The sequence below is a fragment of the Candoia aspera genome, chromosome 1, assembly GCF_035149785.1.
Source record: "Candoia aspera isolate rCanAsp1 chromosome 1, rCanAsp1.hap2, whole genome shotgun sequence".
In the NCBI taxonomy this organism is placed as follows: Eukaryota; Metazoa; Chordata; class Lepidosauria; order Squamata; family Boidae; genus Candoia; species Candoia aspera.
This window is the reverse complement of record NC_086153.1, coordinates 317,744,685-317,760,747: the sequence shown is the minus strand read 5'-3', so window position 1 is coordinate 317,760,747 and position 16,063 is coordinate 317,744,685. Positions and strand designations below refer to the sequence as shown.

General features: G+C 37.9%; 1 protein-coding gene across 2 annotated transcripts in view; it reads left to right on the top strand.

Annotated features, from left to right (window-relative positions):
• The window catches only part of BRF1 (BRF1 RNA polymerase III transcription initiation factor subunit), a 261,227-nt gene extending 247,300 nt beyond the window's left edge, over positions 1-13,927 (top strand). For both annotated transcript variants that reach the window (XM_063290422.1, XM_063290421.1), the window contains exons 17-18: positions 3,363-3,531; positions 10,282-13,927. In XM_063290422.1, the coding sequence (XP_063146492.1) occupies positions 3,363-3,531; positions 10,282-10,319 (207 nt within the window). In that variant the 3' untranslated portion in view covers positions 10,320-13,927. The remainder of the gene's footprint in view (positions 1-3,362; positions 3,532-10,281) is intronic.
• The last annotated feature ends 2,136 nt before the right edge of the window (positions 13,928-16,063 follow it).

The window sequence follows — 16,063 nt, the reverse complement described above, 5'->3', positions numbered from 1 at the left end:
GCAGAATTGCAGAATTCCCATACAGCCTCAGGTTTAGCCTCTAGAGTAAATCCAGAAGTTTGCTGCTGAAGCATGTTTTTTTTACTATAACAGACGGAGCACATAATAAAATGCACAGTGTATTCATATTAACGGTTTCAATTAATGTAATTCATTAAGCTTAAACTTAATTTTTGTCCTGGCCATAACAAGTTTTTAGACTTGGTTCCATTCAACCTTTGGACTGTGGCTTTTGGTACAAAACTGAGAGCCAACTGTAGGGCCTTCTAACTCTTAACACTAACCCCAGAACACCTCTGAGTAAAACAGGGAAGCTTTTTTCTTTTTTCCCCACTATGTCACAAATTATAACTGCTGTATACGTTGAAAGTACATGGTGTGTGTTGGTATATCAATTATCCCTTCCCCGTATTCATCTGTGAACTCCTGCACTGTTTTGAACACCTGCTAATTAATTTGCTTAATTAATAAATGTATACCACAGAGCCTATCAGGTGGTGCAGAGTATACATGTCCTTCTCACATGTTTAAAAGTTAGTTATTGTTTGGGTCATCTTTGGAAGTTGATTCAGGAAGTTCTGTTGAAACATGTCTTTGTCTGTAAAATAATGAAAGGTGCTTATTTCTGCTACAACCAACCCCTGCAAAATAGTTTGTGCTTTTACTGGTTAGAAAGTCCCTTCCACCCCTAGCCCAATTTTTATGCTATTCTCATTAGAAAAACCTGCACATTTGTAGTATGTAGACATTTGGGAAATGGACATGATAATTAACAGAAGGTCATGCTTTAATTAAGGCTGTGCAGTTTTTAAAATAATAATTCAGTTGTAGAGTCTTTAAATTCAGCCATTCTTCTGTGAAAACATACAAGAGGAATGAAATTCTTGAATAACAATTAATATAAATTGGGATACTGCTACTCTTGCATCTGTTTCTCCTGATACCTGGATTCCCTATAGTGCTGTACTGGAATTCTTGAGTTGTGTCATTTTTCTGGCCATTACTGATAGGCAATGTGGCACCAGCTTGGGGAAGGCTATTCTAGTTCCTATATTAGCTTTTTGATGGCCAATCAAATCAGGTTTCAGTTTTAAATGGCTAGGGACATGATTATTCTTTTTTCTTTAAATATCTATTTATAGAATGTAGTTTTGGGGCTAATGACATTAAACCAAAAGTATAGCATGATGTAACATACCATAATAGAGTAAAATCCAAATTAATTAAACCTAACTAAGCAGCATTACACAGACAGACAAACCAACAAAGCACCCATGCAATTGCCCCCAAATAATCTCTGGAATTATACAATTTTTGCCTGGCATTGAAAGTGTAATGGGGATGAGAGCAGAGCAAATGGTCCAAGAAGGAGTCCCACAGTGTGGATACTATTTGGAGAAGGTCCTGTCTTGGTAAATCCCAATCAGCAACAGCAGTCTGAGATTCATTCTCGTGATATTATCCTTACTGTAAATAAAGTCCGTAACAGTCTCTAGGCTAAGTGATGAACTTCATGATCATTTTAAGGTACTTTCTTACGATATCTTAGTACCAAATGTACACAAAAGTTACAGATTTGTACGCATACATAAATTGCTCTTTATCCTGTTAAGATGCCCACAAACTGGAGACTTAGTTTTTTCTTTGTGATGCTCACTGTGTGTTTTGAATGGGAGGTAATCTCTTTCAGTAATTCCTGTGCTATATGTGATGCAAATTGTCTTTGTCATGTATAAATCATGGAATGGGGATTTAAAGCATTGTAAAAATTACCCATTAGTTAATCAGCCTTAATGTTCTAGATGCTATTATTTTTTCAGTAATGTTCCTCCTCCCTTTTAATACTATTGCTAGCTATTGTCACATTTTGATTTAAACTCTGTGATTGGAACATGGAACTACTAGCAATCTAATAGTGATTGCATGTCATTATTTTGAGCTGGTATCTCTTCCCTTCCCCTGAATGGCTTATTCTCTCAATGTGATGATTGGGAAACAGCAATAACCTTATTCTATGTATGTAACCTTTTGTTAAAATTATAGACTACTTTTAAGTACTACTGTTAAACAGAACAATAAATATTATTAGCTATTTATTTCAAACCACAAATAATATCTATCTCTTCATTAGAACCTGTTGGTTGTTGAATATATCTTTTTTTTTTGGCTAGCCATAGGGTGCTGCAGTCTCTGGAGCTCCAGACACCATAAATGGTCTTGATTCTTGTGGAGGAATTCCACAGTTGATGTTGGAATCTGCTTGCAAATTTTTCTTTCAATTCTGCATCTAACAGTTTTTCCTTAGGAAGGCTTTAATTTTTGCTCATTAGCCAATATACAGAGTGATCAGCTTCCCTGCTGGTACAGATTCTTTTGAACAATGTGAGGCACCTCAGCAATGTTCTGTTGATTTCCAAATTGCTGGCATTGCATAACAATTTAATGTAGACTGAGTTGATTGTACATAATAAGATTATTTATATAGTATGGTTTACTATAGAAATATCAAGCCAGATGTTGAACTACAGTACTCATCATACATGTTTGTTGGCTGGAGTTGAAGACTAACACATTCTACATTTTCATTTACATTAGTTGATGCTCTGTTTCAGAAAGTGGTTTGCAAGTTGAAGTGGTTTCAATTGCCATTCCAACTGAAGCATGGCTTTCTAAAATCTCAGGCAGAGTTCTTTCTTAGTCCTATTTTCTAAGATCTTTTGATACCAGGGATTGCACTTACAACTTTTTGCATTCAAAGCATGTACTATTCCATTGAAAAGAGGCCCTTCTAATTAAACAGTTTGATGCAAAATTGCATAATGAGTTATTGATTCTCTTTCTAATTACAGCTGAATACTATCTAATTCATTAGAAGTTATGCATATCATTTTTAATGTTCTGCTTATATAAAGGAGATTTCTTGCATCTGATTGCTTTGGCTAAAGCTAAATTTTACAGAGAATAATAAAAGGAACTCCCTTTCTTGCATGTTTAGTCATCTCCATACCATTTCAGCCATGCTTTGAAATACCAGAATTACCAAAGAGCAGTAATATTCCTCAGGAAACCTATAATAGTCTTCTTGCATCTGATGTCTCTCCAGATGTGTTGAATTACAACCTCCATCAACTTCCAGCCATCATGGTTGTAGCTATTCTGACTGAGTAGAATGGAATTTATTATCTGCTACATTTAGTAGGCACAAGATTGGGGGAAACTGAGATATCACCTTCTTAGCTTGAAGCTTTGGTAGAATGACAATTTAAAGTGAGCAAAACAAGTCAATTTTTCTTTCTTAGTTGGTTTTTAAGAGAAAAGATGAGAGATGAGGATTTTTAAAAATAACTTTTCTTCCTTTGCAGGTTGCCTTTCCAAGTACTCAGACAGAAACTGAAAAGGTTGAAAAATCAGGAACTGTGCTGGTGGAAACTGGGCCAGTATCTTATAATCATGAGGAGGATGTGGAAGAAGAAGAAATTGAAGAGGAGGAGGATCACTGTGTGAGCGCCCTTAAACTAATGGGAGGAAATGGTAGGTTGTTTTATGCATTTTAAGACCGCCCCCCTATCAAGGAGCATCCCCACTCTCCAAGGAATCTATAATAGTGTCCCACATGCTTGTGAGAATATCCGTGTGGCTGCTTCTTCTCCACCTTTCACTTGCACATGTAGTAGAAAGATCCCATGGGACTGTTCAGGTCTAATCATGGAAAATGGGGAGGGGAGGAGAATTTCAAGCTGCTATGCTTCCTCTGACTTCTTGTTCTTATTTACATGGCAAATACAAACCATTGTTTGCTGGCTTGGGGACATTGTCAAATGAAGATATAAAACAATAATTGAAAGTGAACACAGGGGAGGGCATGTGAGTGTTCCTAACTCCTGATTCACATAATGCAAAATCATGATGTTGGCCTTGTTTGGCCTTGGTGAAGAATATGTAAGTAATCTGTAGGGGAACCTGTGCCTAGAGTGCAAGAGCCAGCTGGGGTTCCAAAAGAGAAATAAGTTAGGGAATGCTGGGGGTTTCCCCTAAAGGTTGTTTGGGGAGCAGTGAACTTCGAAGTGTTCTACTGTGCAACATTATTGTATCTGTAAATAAAGCACAACTATTAGAAAACACCATAAGCCACCTGTGACCTCCTTCCAAAGATAATTGTACCAGGATAAGAGCTGTGATCCCTGAAACCTCTTAGGACTCAGAGTTCCACACAGGCTCTGTAGCCCTGCCCCCCACCCCCCCAACCCAGCCTATAGAGCCTTTCCCCAAACTCCACTCCTCATCTTTCTTTGTGTGCAGAGGTGGCCGCAGTTGTTCTGCATCTTTTCCTGTGCAGGAGAAAAATAGTTACTTCCTCCATTTGCAGGAAAGAAACAAGGAGCTGTCACCCACTTTCTACACATACCCTGTACAAAATGATTGCCACTTATCATTCAGTTGTAGACTGGAGTACTTGCACCTTCCATCTGAGCAGAAGGTGGTAGAGAAAGAAAGGGCTACTGGGCAGATTCAGTGCCCTATCCCTGGTGTATAAACTTGTCAAGTAGTATTTTTAAGATGGTAGACATCTAGAGATTACTCCTTTATTGTAGCAGTCTACCACCTAGCAGGATAGAATTTAGGAAGCTGTAAAAACAGATAACAGAAAGCATTGGGGAAATAGATATGTGCAGTCTGGAGAAATCCAGCATTCATATGAACAATTATCCATTTAAGCTAAGAATCTGCAGCTGGAGGCCCAAGATAATGCCCCCCTCCAAGAGGAGGGAGGGAGGAAGGAAGGAAGGAAGGAAGGGTAACAGAAGGGAGGGGCCCATCTGTTGCTATAGAACTTGCCTGACAGATGTATTGGGGTGTGGAATATAAAACTTTGGTTTCCGTTCTTAACTCTGTTCTCCAAATTACTTTAAAAAATTAATTAAATGAACAAGGGTATAGACTATCAACTAACATTTAATGCTTTTTAATAAATAGCCTTTGATTTTCCAAGCATAAATAACAGTCATAAAATTTCTCCCCAAAGTCAGTAAATAGTATTCAGTAACTGCAGGGAGAACTAAGGATATACCTCTGTTTGAATTACAGTATGATTGTGTATCAAAACTTCTCATTACAACATTAATATGTACATATAACCAATGACTTAGTGTGGAATATACTAATTGTGAGGTCTGACAGTGTCATGGGGAGATGGCTGAGTGGAGTGTTGATTATTTACTGTGTAAGTTTCTCAATACCTTTAATTTAGCAGTGGATGCTGATTTCAACTTTTGTGCAAGGCCTATGGAATAATCATAACAGATTGGCTTGAACTGAGTGGAAAGAAACTACGCAAGCTGTAGGGAATTCTTTTTCCTGTGGCATGTGCAATTATAATTGCATTACCAAAACACTGTACCCTATATATGCATGTCTGTCTTTGCTGCAAGAAAAATGGTGGTAGAAGTAGCAGCAGCAGCAGCAGTAGTAATAATAATGATTATAATAATAGCAGTACTAATCATATAAGATTTGTTAAAAGTCACTGAGTTCCTTTCCCTCTGTTAATATAATTATTTCAAAGGCATTCCAAAATCTTGTGCATCTCTCAATTCAGATATATTTATGATCCGAACATATTTCTGCAGGGGCATAATTGACTCTGTATGCCTACTCACTGTATATGACCTGATAACAGAGTCATTTCTGTATTAGATGTTCAACAGACAAATATAAGAAAAGTCCTGCTGATCAGTCCTAAGGATTATCTAGCACAGTGTTCCTTTTTACTCAGTGGAACCAGATGCTTGTGAGAATTTCACAAGAACAAGAATCTTTCTCACTGTTGCCCCAGGCAACTGGTGTTTATTTCATTGACTGCTAAATAAATCATTAAGCAAAAATCTATAAACATTACAGCTGTAAACTCAAGGTTCACCAGTAAAACAAATTGTGATCTTTACAATTAATTAAATACATTTTTTTTAAAAAGGCTGTTACAGCTGTACTTCAGATCACAAATGAAGCATGGATATGTGAGTAGTGGATAGAGTTTAAGACTAGGAAGATCCAGATCCAGATTTCCTGAGTCACAAAACTTGTCTCTTATTTGTTGCAAATTGAGCACGTTTTTAAATCTAAACAAGCAAAGTTTTAAACAAACTACACATGCCAGCTGAGAACAGCAATTTTAACTGTTTCAACTTGATATTTAACTGAAAAATGCAGCCTTCTTAAAGCTTTAAAATTAGTTTACCGGGGTATTCAGATCACTTCCAATCTGACTTGAATTGTTGATGAGTTGATTTGGAGAAATCAGGTTCAATTTGCTTATACAGGTAGTCCTTGGTTAATAACAGTAATTGGGACCAGAATTTCTGTTGCTAAGCAATATGGTCATAAAGCATGACATCATATGACCACAATTCCTAACAGCGGCAGTCCGTAGTTAACCGAATCCTGCCCAGTTGTTAGGTGAGGACCCACCTTGATCCAAGCCATTCCTAGCTTGGTCTCTCCCAGCCCCGAGCCTTGGTAAGACTTCTCCTCTTGAACTTACCCCCACCCGCCTATCTCAGCTCCTGATCTCTGCCCCTTTGGCTGCTCTGCACAGCAGCACTCCTTGGCAGCAGTGCTGGTGCCTGTGGCTCTGGGGCTGAAGCAGAGGCCCAGGGCCTTCAGCACTCTCAGCTGGCTGCCACCCTCCCCACCACCACCGGGCCTCTACTTAGCCCTGGTGCCGCCACCACCGCCAGGGAGTGCTGCTTCAAGGCCTGCACTGCGGCCAGCCACCCCCGCTGACCTGTGCTCTGCCCTATGCTCCGCCAGTCCTGCCACCCCCAGCTGATCTTCACCGTCTTCTTCCTTCCTCTGCTGACAAGGCACATATGGCCTGGCCTTATGTGAGGCAGTGGCTAGCCACACAAGGCCTTCTTCAAATTGTGCATGTCCTCTAAGTTGCACGAGGCCTTCCGAAGCCCCACAAAGGCCACACATGCAGCCTTGGGAAGGAGGCCTTGCGCGGCCAGCAGCTGCCTTGTGAAGGGCCAGGCCGGGCGTGCCTCATCAGCAGCGGGAGGAAGAAGATGGTGAACGTCAGCTGGGGGCGACAGGGCTGGGGGAGCACAGAGCAGCAGAGGTGGTAACGTGCAGGGAGGCCAAAAGGGCAGAGATGGGGAGATAGGCCAGTGGGGGGAGTTGAAGTGCCCCTGTGGTCGTAAGTGCAGGCGGGCTGCCAAGTGCTCAAATTTTAATCATGTGACTGCAGGGGCACTGCAACGGCTGTAACTTTGGGAATCGGGCATAAGTACAATTCAAAACCAAGAATTAAATTTTAACTATTGCAAGATGCCAAAGAGAAAGGAGGCCTGAGATTACCTGATCTTAAGTTATATCTGGAAGCTTGTTGTTTTCTCTGGATCAAAGACTGGTTAATATTGGAAGATCAAAAACTTTTACAGTTAGAAGGACACGAAATTAAATTTGGTTGGCATGCTTATATCTGGTATGAAAAAGTAAAATTGAACAAAGAATTTAATAATCTCATTATTAGAAAAATGTCACTTAAGACCTGGGACAAATACAAAAGAAGATTACTGCCAAATATATCAAATTGGATATCACCATTAGAAGCCCTGTCAAGAAGAGAAAGCTTAGGGGGCCAGACTAAATGGTTAAGATATAAAGATCTATTAAAATTCGATCAAGGTGGTCTGCCTATTCTAAAATCTCAGGAAGAACTACAAAATGAAGGCGACACGTGTAATTGGTTTACTTACTTCCAATTAAACGTATGATTCAAGTTAGATAAAAAGAACTATAAATTTAAAAAAGAAGAATCAATTTGAAAAACAATTATATTTAAATAATGATCATATTATTACAAAAATGTATAAAATCTTGTTACAAACAAATCAAGAAAATGAACAAGTTAAAACGTGCATGATTAATTGGGCAAGAAATATTGGTTATGACATTCCATTAGAAAAATGGAAAAAATGTGGACTAAGGATTTAAGGTTTTCATTATGTTATAATTTAAAAGAAAATTTTTATGAGATGATGTTTATATGGTACTTGACACCACAAAAACTAGCAAGAATGTATAATAACACTTCAAATACATGTTGGAAATGTCAGCAAATGGAAGGAACTTTCTATCATATGTGGTGGACTTGTAGCAAAGCAAAAAAATTTTGGGCACAGATTCATGATATGTTTCAGAAAAGTTTTAAGAAAAAGATGGGGAAAAAACCGGAATTTTTTTATTAGGTCTCTTTGATGGCGATCAACAAGAAAAATATAGTAATTTAATGCTTTACATGATCACAGCAGCCAGATTAGTATATGCACAGTATTGGAAAAGGGAAACTATTCCAACAATGGAAGAATGGATAATAAAACTCATCGAATTAGCACAAATGGCAAAATTAACATGTTTAATGAAAGATGATAATATTTTGAAATTTAAGGAAATGTGGCAACCAATTTTAGATTACCTGTATGCAACTGATGAAAATGAAGCAATGATATTGGGTTTTGTATTGTAAAGAAGCGAATATTTTGAAATAAATAGTAAAATAAGAGTTCAAAATTATCGGGAGTTACATTAGGGGTTTTAATATCTATCTTTAGCTAGTTTAGTTGGAAACCTCTTACTTATATGATTTGTATATGTTGACACACCTGTTTTCCTTAGGAAAAAAAAAGTTAAAATCATAAGATATTATAGCAAGATGTATAGAAATATATGTTGATTTTTTTGTTAATTTGTTTTGTTGAAAAATCTTTTGGTATATATGTCTTGTAGAATTTTTTTTTTGTAGAAATTTTAAATGAATAAAATCTTGCAAAAAAAAAAACTTCACACAGATTTGTTGGATTATATGAAATACCTAATTGCTGATAACTAACAAGTCTGAACCCATCTGGAGTACCATTCTAGCGGTTAAGGCAACGGGCTAGAAACCAGGAGTCTGTGAGCTCTAATCCTGCCTTAGTCATGAAAGCTGGCTGGGTGACTTTGGGCCAGTCACTCTCTCTCAGCCCAACTCACCTCACAGGGTTGTTGTTGTTGTGGAGAAAATAGGAGGAAGGAATATTTGGTATGTTCCCCACCTTGAGTTATTTATAAAAAATAATAGACAGGATAGAAAATAAATAAAATTGTCATGAGTACTGATGGTAAGCAGGAGGGGACCCCTATCCAGGGGGAAAACGCATGTGCAGTTTAGAGGCCTTGAACTTTCCTTCGAAGAAATTCAGAACAGACCCGCCTTGATTCTTGGGTTTATCTGTGAAGATTTCCCATGGCCTTTCAGTTTGGCAGGATTTTCTGTCTAGTAGAGTAGGACAATAAACACTAGAAACTCAAGCCACCGTCTCAGCGTGATTCTTCGCTCTAAGATAGGACAAAAATAAAATTTCTGCTTAACTTAATATGGGAAAGTAATTTTGTATAGAGGGCCAATTTGATATAGTGGTTAAAGGCACCAGGCTAGATTCGAGGAGACCTGGAGTTCTAGTCCTGCCTTAGACATGAAGCCAGCTGGGTGACCTTGGGCCAGTCACTTTCTCTCAGCCCTAGGAAGGAGGCAATGGCGAACCACTTCTGAAAATCTCACCAAGAAAACTACAGGGACTAGTCCAGGCAGTCACCAGGAGTCAACACTGACACAGAGGCACTAAAAAGAAAAGTTTAACCATGGGGAAGAAGTAGATTTGAATGACATAAAAGTAAAAGACAGACATCCACCCATAACCGCCCAGGGTCCCCTTTTTGGGAAAGATGAGTGGTGACGATAAATTTGAAAAATAAATAAATAAAATCCAGTAAGATGGGATGAAAATGAGGAAGAGATTTCATAAGATTTGAGTTTCTAAAGTAGGCAGGGAGAAGGGATTAATTTTTGTCAGAGTACATACCTAGTATGATAGAGAAACCTGTGAAGTTAATGACCAATATACTTGTGAATTAATTAAAATTTCAGTTAGCATAAATATTTCTAACAAAACCTTTTGTTAAAATCTTTTATTTGTTTAAGATATTTGATACTTCACAAGTTCTAGAAATTTATTCACTTAGTGACTTTGATGACCTACCTTTCGGCTTTCGTTCTTTTAAAGTGCTTCAATTGACTGCATTTCTGTGCGATTTATTTATAGGCTTTCTCCTTCCCTGCTTATTTGTTTATTATGCTGGTAGGGACTATTTCTGTGCCTTTTGTGAACTGTCTAGTTTATGGTAGACTTCTCTAGTGTTGTTATTGCTTCTAATAATTTTCCTTCCTTTCTTTGTTTTTAGATTATGGCTGTGATATGGAAGATGATGATGGGTATTGAACCTTTCTGTCTCCAAATGGAAATCATGGGAGAAGCCAGTGGTAGTAAAAACAATCCTTCCTGCTTTGGAAACAGATGTTCCATTTGCTATGGATTCCTGTCAGTTTCCATTGAACTACAGGCAGGCCCTGGAGTTTGGCTTTACAATACTTGAAATGTTTCTGATTTGGATCATGCAATAGGAAAAAGATTAACTTGAAACAACAATTCCGAAGGAGAGCCAAATGACTGGCCACACATCCCGTTGGATTCACCATGTGGTTGACCTTGATTCAGTAATATATATTGCTGTAAGGATGCATACAAAAAAGAAGAATTGCTACAGAATGCTAGACTTCTGTGTGAATATATTTGAGACTTGAACATTTTTGACTTGAACTGTTTACATCAGTAAGATCCTCAATAACAGAAGCTTGTTCCTGGTATAACATCCATGTTTCTCCATGGTGCAGAAGTGATAATAAGTATCAAAATGGGCAGACAGCTTCCTTTGGAAAACAAGCTCAAACATATTCTTTGTTTGTTTGTTAATACTCTCCTAGGATCAGACCATTGCTTGCCTGTAGTCTCTATGCCAGTATAGGATAGCAGCTATATTTCTTGTTTTTAATTCCTTAAAAAAAGTTGCTGTATTAGAGTGGAAACCTCATAGGCGTTGCTGTTGTTCAAAGCTTCTTCGTGAGGAGAGTTATGCTGAGTTCCAAGGAAATTAAGGTCTTCCTTTCACTCACTGCTGCTATTAGAGATGGGGCAAGCAAAGGGTGGGCTGATGAGGAGGAAGGAAAGCTCAACAGATCGACATTTGACACTCAATTCTTCTGACTGAGGACCATCTCACAAGCTTTCTGTTTCCCATCAAAGTTTTTTAAATTTCAGAAATAAGATACTGCTTATCTCAGGGCAATCTGTTATCTTGGCACAAGGGTCAGATTTGTCTCCAAGGTGATGTCTTTGTTTTGTTTGTTTTGTAGCAAGTAATTTCAAATATATTTTTTTATGTAAAGTAATTTCACATTATTTAATGGTGTCATTAAGGATGTATTTATAGCTCACAGTATAAGAGCTTCACCTATCACTATTTTATCAATTGATCAGTTGCTATAACTAACAACCTCAGAAATGTAAAACAAACCATTACTTTCCAGTCCTAAATTCTACAAGACAGATCTGTCTTGATTCTCATCCACACTGGTCTGCAAGTTGGATCTGATTCCTTTAATTTTTTTTTTGCACCTCTGCATTTATTTGTTATTAGAAGCAGAAATATTAATGCCACTTTTCATCCTTCAATGAACAAATAAGGGTATACAAAGTAGCTTTATGGAAAATAGATTCCTTCCTGTTTAAACAAAAGACATCCAGTTTTTCATGTTGGTCTTCATTAGCCAAACTACCTCTTTTTGCTGTTGCTTAGCTATATTGATTCAAGGATGATGCTTTTATTTCTTCCACTTGAAGAGTGAAGTGGAAACTAATTTCTTCCTTTGTTCCCAAGGCCTGGATCTCAAATGGCAAACTGTGTCTTAATTATACTGTTTCAGATTCCAAATGGGAAATCATTTGAGGAAATGGCATTCCATGCAAATGATCCTTTCCAGATAGACAACTTAGCATGGTAGAGAGAAATACTGGCATTTTTTACACAGAAAAGCTTTCAATCAATAACACTTGACACACAGAGTCACACACTCTATGCTTGCAGTCTAAATGGTTTGGGCCAGGTACAGATTTACCACTTTATTAAATTAAACCCAAGGTGCTGGTTAACGCTCAGCAATATGTACAAGAAGAAGAATATGGTCAGTCTAGTGGGCTATTCTTGTATGATGGGGCTTTATCTTGGCACTGAATTATTATATTAGTACTTGTAAAATTACAGCTCTTTTTTCAATAGCACTTTGTCCACTTTTATTTTGATAAAGATTGTTATGGCAACATAATTTATTCACTGCTAGAGAAACAAGCAAAACAAATGCTTTTTTGTAAGCACTGAATTAGGAGTTTGCCAACAATTAGCCTGAGCAGCTGCTGCTTTGCCTTATGGCAGGGATGAGAAACCTGCATCCCTCCAGAAGTTGCTGAACTACAACTTTTTGCAGCCCCAGCCAGCATGGCCAATGGTGAGGGATGCTGGAGGCTGTCATCCAACACCATCTGGAGGACCACAGGTTTCCCATCTCTGTCTCATGGGTTCATTTGTTTCCAAAGAGATGTTCCAAAAGAGGTAAAACTTTTATTCAGTGACTTTACCACCTCACTTCATTTGAGAGAATGAAAGTCTCTCTCAGACTTCCTGATACACATTGCTACTGATTCAGAGAAGGTATTATATTGACAGAGGAAAAATAAAACACCTATGAAATTCATGATTTTGGAATAAGATGATGATAATGTTTGTGTCCCAGATCAATTTCATAGTAACCCCACACGAAACCCCAATCTGCACTTATGCATGGCAAGTTTCTTTTTCAGGTGTGCTTCCTCAGCACAGATTCTCCAAAGCAACGCCATATTGACAACACTCTAGGATAGTTTTTTTCAAACTTGCTGGCTGGGGAATTCTGGGCGTTGAAGTCCACACATCTTAAAGTTGCCAAGGTTGAGAAACACTGGTCCAGATGTTTGCCCAGATGGGATAATCCTATATCTGTGGACCAAACTAGATCCAATATTTGCATTTGCTATTTGTATACAGTACTTTCCACAAGTCACAGCTACTGTGAAGTCAAACAGATAATTATTGGTATTTTAGCAGGCAGGGAACAGGGCGTAACCTTTTCTTTCTTGTAGAGATCCTGATGCAAATCACTTCTTTGAAGCTCTTGTTTCTATTTGAGAGAGACCTTCACTGGCACTAATAGGACTTTTCCTTCCAGTGTAAATAGCAGCTCTGGAAGAGTGGTATTGTAGCAAGGAAAGAAGTTAGATTCCTCTTTCTGCCTCCTGCAGCCTGAATCAGCTCCTCTTTTCACCCCTTCCCAAGGAACTACTATTTTGCATTTTTAAAAAGTAAGCAAAATGCCTTTAATATCTAGTTGGTCCCATTTTCATAAACTGAAGATAATCAATAGATCTCAAGGAGGCAGCAGCTTCTACATCAGCATTCTGCATTCAGAGTCCTTTGTACTACAGCTTCTTTGTACTACAGTTCCCATTAGATCCAGCCAGTCTTATTTATTTATTTAATTTTTTTATCCCACCTTTATTATTTTTATAAATAACTCGAGGGGAACATACCTAATACTCCTTCCTCCTATTTTCCCCACAACAACCCAGTGAGGTGAGTTGGGCTGAGGGACAGTAACTGGCCCAAGGTCACCCAGCCGGCTCTCATGCCTAAGGTGGGACTAGAACTCACAGTCTCCTGGTTTCTAGCCTGGTGCCTTAACCACTAGACCAAACTGGCTCTTATAATGGAAGATGTAAACTAGAGATGGCTTCTTCATGCGGCCATGCTGGGGGGTGAGAGGGATTGTTTTTGTTTTTCCTTCCAACTACACATTTGGGGCATTGACCATTGTCTTGTGGGTGCAGAAAAATATTATTTGAAGTTACCTTTGCATATTTATGGCCTTTCCAACCTGCATCAATGTTTATGATTCATTTAATTTCACGTGGACTTTTCTTTTTTTCCATAATTCATTTCTCTGTGATGTAATTAAGCTCAGGGAATACACATGGATAAGCAGATGCCACTTTCTGATTCTGTGCTCGCTTAGGCAAAAAAGCAAAAAAAAAAAACCCAGAAAGGCAAGTGGTACAGTTAACCTTCATCTGCCACTGTGATATTATGCTGAAACGTTTTGTGGAATTCCCTCGAAGTAATTTGGACTTGGCTATAGTCTCATTTCAAATGATGAAATGTAGGGGTTCAGGGACTGTTGGTTTTAAATTGTGGAATGTGTGCTTTGCCTTTTCTTTCCTCCCTAAGTACACATATTTAAGTCATTAAATTAGGTAAAATTTCCCAGCTGTTGAGTTGTGCTTTTCCACCCTGTAACCTTCTTCATTCTTTTGTCACTTAGCCTCTTTAATTCTTCTGTCATCTGGCAGCCCAGCCAACGTGCAGGTGGTGAGCCAGGTGCTTGCTGCATATGCCTCCTTCAGCTTTTTGAGAGGGATGACTTCCTGGAACCCAAGGCCTTCACATGAGTGGATGTTTGTGCACAACCACAATTGTGTGCCGTGCAGGTAATGGCAGCACCCCAGGAAAATGGTGATCTAGGCCTTAGCGAACAGCATGGAGAGGACAAATGTAGATTATTCCACCGATATCTGTATCTGAAACATTCAGATTTGACATAGGGCTATTTTTCATGGAAGTTACATTCTTCGTACAGAAAGCCTTAATAGGCTTTCCTACTAGTTTTCTTAACTCTATTGTTTGCATTCTCTTTAGATTGTGTGGGAGTTCATAATCTCATGCTGTTTTATGAAACACACATTGAAAAGTGTATGTATTGTGGTTGCTGTCATTTACAAGGCCATGTATTTAGTCTACACAAGTTCCAAAGAATCGAAATGTTCTGCAGGCATTCTGGATGGTTCTGGTGACCCACATCACAAACCACACTCCTATGCATTGTTTCAAACAAATGTATTATCTATAGATATTTTAAAGTCTTATGTTATTTATTACATGCTCTTACAGATCTTTTGTTGGTTATTTTTTTTTTAAAAAAACACAAGCATTCATTGTGCTCTTCCTTTTCAAAGCAAGCAAGAATATACTGAGTGCAGAAAAGGAGGAAGAAATAGTAAGACAAAAATTCAAGGTGTGCAATAAAAAATGAAATATGTAAATATAATTTACATCGACACCATTTATTATATCTACTATTTTCTAGCTTTGAAAACTATCCTTGTTTCCCTCACATCAATACACCATTTAATACATTTCCTTTTATCCTTTAAAATTCTCAACTCCCTTTTTCAGAATTTCATGAACTCCAGTCAGCCCCGACTTCTCCAATTCAATCTTTGATTCATTATATGACAAAATTACTTCAGTGTACTTTTTTTCATACTGGTCGCTCACATTAAGTACCCATTCATTCTTGATACTCTTCTTCTTTTACAATACACAATTCTTAAGTATCCCATTCCCACAGCATTCGGCTTCTTTTTATGTTTCTCTTGACATTCCCAACTCTCACTTCCATATATAAAGTAGTCTGGAGTACAGTGCACTGTTGTACTCAGCCTTTTTTGTATCTTCCAACAAATTTCCATTATTTGCTGAAACTGCACAGTATCCACCATCATTTTACCAGTATTTGCACCATTTTTTTTTATCCATTTCCCCATTTTTAGTAAAATTTCCTAATTCAAATTTGTCTGCTAGCAATGATTTTTCCCCCACATTTTGGCTGTGGATATGGGCAGCAGAATTCAATGGTAAAGTATATGCTTTACATGTAGAAGATCCAAGGTTCAGACTATGACAGATGCAGATAAAGCAGGAAAATTGTTTGTTTGTTTGTTCATTCATTCATTCAATTTATATAGCCGCCCATATCCTGGGCAGCAAACAATCATAAAATCAATTAAACCAATTAAAAACCCAATGCAAAAGAAAGATTAAATAGATATAGCAGCCAAGAAATATAATCTGTAGGTGTTGGCATAACCAGGAAATGGGGCCCTTCACACCCTTGGGTTTGGGAGACCTGTCAGTAAATACAGATAATGAACCAAAACTTTAGGTATAAGAGTGGAGTAAAAATATTATTTTACTGAAAAAA